At 39.1% G+C, this 4985-nt stretch overlaps 1 protein-coding gene across 1 annotated transcript in view; it reads left to right on the forward strand.

Annotated features, from left to right (window-relative positions):
- ST8SIA3 (ST8 alpha-N-acetyl-neuraminide alpha-2,8-sialyltransferase 3) overlaps nt 1–4784 on the forward strand; it is a 13395-nt gene extending 8611 nt beyond the window's left edge. Inside the window, exons 3-4 of the mRNA XM_012651742.1 lie at nt 1068–1625; nt 4132–4784. Of these exons, the coding sequence (XP_012507196.1) occupies nt 1068–1625; nt 4132–4414 (841 nt within the window). The 3' untranslated portion in view covers nt 4415–4784. The remainder of the gene's footprint in view (nt 1–1067; nt 1626–4131) is intronic.
- Nucleotides 4785–4985: the final 201 nt, after the last annotated feature.

The raw sequence follows: 4985 nt of genomic DNA on the forward strand, positions 1-4985 counted from the left end.
CCTTACCTTTTTAACAGCTTGTAAGAACAGTACTGGTAACTTTGGAAGTTTTGGATTGAAGATTTCAGTTTATGTTGCTCTGTGCTTTGAAGAATGGAGTAGTTTTTTAAAATAAAATTCCAAGCAAAGTTACGATCTGCAAAGCATTTCATTTCCTTCATGCTATTTTTTAGGCAAAAGAAACAAGAGATTCAATGTGATTGCTTAGCACTGGAGAGTCTAGCAGCAAAGTAACATGTTACTGGTCTCTTGAATATTTTAAATAGCTGAGACTTTAAGAGGAGACACTTAATTGTACTTAAAGCTCAATATGGAAGCAACCTGAAATTAGTTCCAGGTATCACTCTTGCTTTGTTTATGCTCTGAATTGTTAGAATATATATCCATTTTCAGGATTTACAATAGCCTCATTTTCCAAGGACTAGATTTCTTCACCTAAATTGTGTTTCTATATAATCAAGTAGAAAAATATCCTTGTTCCATTATTCAAAGCACCTTAATGAGATTATCGTCTCATTTCTATTAAATATTCAACTACACCCACTGCTATTACCATCTTCATATTTTAATAATAGATGGTGCTGTACTGACTCATATCTATTTGGTTCTTGTTTGGACACTGGTGATATTTGATATTCTTTGAACACTGCAATCCAATAGCAAAGTAGACCCTAGTTACAAACTCTAAGTCACTAATGTTTGTGCATGAATGTGAGCTCTTCCAATTGCGTAAATTGTAAACTGTGTCTGACACAGTTTGGCCTATGCCTCCTGCCTGATCAAATACACTCTTCACATAGAGCAGAAAACCAAGGAATGGCAGCTAAAACTGTAAGTTGCACTTACAAGCCTCAAAGGATTACATTCAGAACTTGACTGAAAGATTAAAACATGTCTGCAGATTCTAAAGCAATCCTCTCTTCAAAGACCACAATTATGAATGTGTAATTTTTCTTGGATTGAATGTGCCTGAGATTTTTGTCTGAATGAAATGGCAGCATAAGACATAAGATGGAAAATCGATTCTTTTGAATGGAATGCATTTAATGAATTTCTTTTTATTTTAGGCAAGAAATTCTTCAGCATGTCGATGTAATAAAAAATTTTTCTTTGACCAAGAATAGTGTTCGGATTGGACAACTGATGCACTATGATTATTCCAGCCATAAGTATGTTTTCTCTATTAGCAATAACTTCCGATCCCTCCTTCCAGATGTGTCACCCATTGTGAATAAGCATTATAATATTTGTGCTGTGGTTGGAAATAGTGGGATCCTGACAGGGAGCCAGTGTGGACAAGAAATAGATAAATCAGATTTTGTTTTCCGTTGCAATTTCGCCCCTACGGAGGCTTTCCAAAGAGATGTTGGAAGGAAAACCAACCTTACCACCTTCAACCCCAGCATCCTGGAAAAATATTACAACAATCTTTTGACCATACAGGACCGTAACAACTTTTTCCTCAGTTTAAAAAAGCTTGATGGGGCCATTCTTTGGATCCCTGCATTTTTCTTCCACACTTCAGCAACTGTTACCAGAACATTAGTTGACTTTTTTGTTGAACACAGAGGTCAGTTAAAGGTCCAATTGGCTTGGCCTGGAAATATAATGCAACATGTCAACAGGTGTGTATATTTTATTGCATTTTACTCATACCCCACCAGATGCCAAATCAATATTGTAATCTCTTGGGGGAGGGAGCCATCCAATTAGTTAGTTGCTGTGGTTAGTTTAGTACTTTAGGGCAAACTCTTATCTGTTGTAATGAATGAATGAATCATTCTAGGTAAGAAGTTCAGTCTACCCCCAGCTGGTAACCAAGTGCCAAATGGAGGGATTGGTGTTCCATCGGTCTCCCTTCTCTATTGTCCATCCCCTCCCTGGATAGTAAGCCTAACCAAGCAGTCATGGAAATCACCACAAATCAAGAATTTTCTTTAAATGGATAGCTGTGTTCCAATAATGCCAGCGATTAAATTAGACAAGTCAAGTGGTTTTTTTAAAGAAGATGCAATTGGCTTAAATTTTTCTCTTTTATTTGATATTTAGGTGTTTCATAGATATTCAAGATTAGCATATCACCTAGATAAATAATAAGTTGTACAACCTGCCCTTATAATCTAATATTTGAATGAAAAAAACATATGAAAAGTGTTTTATGAGCTTGTTGTTATCCCTTGTAATTTGATAGACAGATTGAGCAGAGATGCAATATTTTAGTCTAGGCTGGTGACTTTGAACTCTGGCTGTACTTTAGAACCACTTGAAGAGCTTTAAAAAATACTTTTGCCTAGACTCTACCTCAGGAGACACTAATGCAGTTTTTCTGATGGGGAGGGAAGTGGGAACCAGGTACTCAGTATTTTTTAATAACTCCCCAGATCATTCCAATATGCAGTCAGAATTGAGAGCCACTAATCCAGAGTATTTTATAAAGCAAGATTAATTGTAAGATATTTTTTTCTTTTAAATCATCTGAGAAAAACTGCCTCAACTCCAGATTGCCCTGTGTAAATAGCTCCAGTGTCTTAACGTAGCCACAGATATCATTATGAGTTGGAGTGGGTTCTGGGAGATCTGGTAAACAGGGAATGCTAAAGATTTTTATTCCATAATAGATTATTTCCATCCCGTAGTCCTCCAAATTTAAGATCTGTGTAGCTGATGTCACATAGGAGGAGGAATCGTAGTCTAATGCACTGGTATGTATCTCAGTGGTGGGATAATACCATAATTTACAGTCCAAACTGGAACTTTTTCTTTGAGAGAAAGGAGGTGATAGGAATAATTACAGCAGGGATAACAGACATCAACTGGGGCTGTCCCAGTTTCCCAGGATGCATGGAAACCCTTTTAAAAGGTAATGTAGCCCAACTCCTAAGTTTAAAGCAGCAAGAATTTATTTACCCAAAGTCGTTGCCCAGAATGGGCAGAGCCAGAATTATAAGGCAGACCTTCTGCCAGCCAGTCCAGTGGTCTTTTGACCTCATCATTTTGTTCCCCTTTTGCTCAATTTAAGTTCAACTGTGCCAAAAGGACGGTCAGACTCATTCTAACTCCTTAGGTAAGAACATTAAAACCAAGGCTGAACTTTTCAATTTCATCTGGAAAGGGAAAGGTTCATCTTTGAAGCCTTCAAGTAGTAAAAAAGGAACTGTATGTTCCTAGAAACTTCTGGAAACTGGCCTGTGTGTCCTACCTGCCACCATAGGCCTGTGGAGTTAACCAGAATCTTTCACAGCCATTCAGGCTTGAACCAAATACATTGGATCAGTGAAAACTGGAAGGAAATACAGCCCATAGAAACCTGATTCATGAATAGTTTAATTCTGTCCACACACAATGATAAATACGTCTCCCCCGGCCCCACGGAAGTCTCGAATATTTGACAGGGTGGGTAGGAAGGCTTCAGAATACTATCTAAATATGAAAGGAACAATAACCATAATTTAGCATTTTTTTTAAATTCAGAAAGTGTGTAAATACATTCCTTAGGTCCTGGCATGCTGAAGACAGGCTTGGGAATCCCTAGTTAGAAGGCGGGGAAACAGGGATTATCATTTTTTACAAGAGGGTGCTGAAAAAATAAGGCCCTGCAGCCTTTCCAAACCCAGAAAGGATTTATTTCTAGATTTGGGAAGGGAAGTAACAGAGGAGGTCCCCCTAGGTTAAACAACCTCCTCCACCATATCCAGGATCCTTATGTAGGAGAAGCAGCGTCATGCTCATCAGTGGCCATCTGTTGTGTCACCATTGAGGCAGAGCCACCACTCTTTAAGGAAGACCCAGAGGCAGGGCCAGCTTCTAAGGTGTGCCGGCAGTGTGGCTGCAGGAAATCCCGTGCTCAGAAGGGCCCGACGCTTGGTTTAATACTTTGCTCTCATACTCTTGAAATTTTCAATAATTTTTGAACAAAGAGTCCACCTTTTTATTTTGCACTGGGTCTCACAAATTATGTAGCCAAGTCATGCCCAGAGGTTTTTGTTTTTTTGTGGCCTAAAAGATAAATTCAAAGCAAGCATTGTTTAAATTACCATGGACAAATCCACCTCCCCAGCCAGTCATATTGACCCAGCTGATTGAAACTTTCGACACTGACCTCTGAATCCACATGTACTTATTGTTCTACAGGTACTGGAAAAACAAACATTTGTCGCCCAAACGACTGAGCACAGGTATTCTTATGTACACCCTTGCGTCAGCTATATGTGAAGAGATCCACTTGTATGGATTTTGGCCTTTTGGATTTGATCCCAACACAAGGGAAGATCTTCCATACCATTACTATGACAAAAAAGGAACCAAATTTACCACCAAGTGGCAGGAGTCCCACCAGCTACCTGCCGAGTTTCAGCTGCTGTACCGAATGCATGGGGAAGGGCTCACCAAGCTGACTCTGTCACACTGTGCCTAAGAACTCTGAATGGAAAGTGCCAAATGGCTGTTTAAAAAGTGCCCCAAATCAGGTTGAATAGTCTTCAGAATAGAACCCTAGAGAATGTCTTATGAGGATTGTCTGCCATTTAAAAGGAAAGATGTCTTTTCTCTCTTTTGCACTGCTCTTTTAAGAGTTTTAGCAGATTTTTAGCAGGACAGACACATTGAAGCCACAGGATTGAAACTTGATTGATAAAGGGAATGTTGCATTTGGGATTATGCTGCTAACGAAATGGTTTGAAGTATTTTCATGTTTGTATTTTGATAATAAACTGCCTCCCATTTTTATGAGGACTAGAGCTATAGTTTCTGCAGCTCTGCTCAGATACAGTCCTTGTAATCAGAGGCCTCTGGCCTGTTGGGGCAGGATCTCAGTTTTGCCAGTGGGATCAGACTCTTCAAAGTGGAAACATAAAAAAACTGGTTTGCATATCTCATCTTTCTATCTCTCTATCTCTTATCATCTCTCTCCCTCTCCCTGCACCCATTCCTTGCCCTGTTACCATGGAGTTTAATAATTTGCTAGGAATCCTATTGAATTAGCTTGC

Source organism: Propithecus coquereli, unplaced genomic scaffold, assembly GCF_000956105.1.
Source record: "Propithecus coquereli isolate 6110/MARCELLA unplaced genomic scaffold, Pcoq_1.0 Scaffold37, whole genome shotgun sequence".
NCBI lineage: Eukaryota > Metazoa > Chordata > Mammalia > Primates > Indriidae > Propithecus > Propithecus coquereli.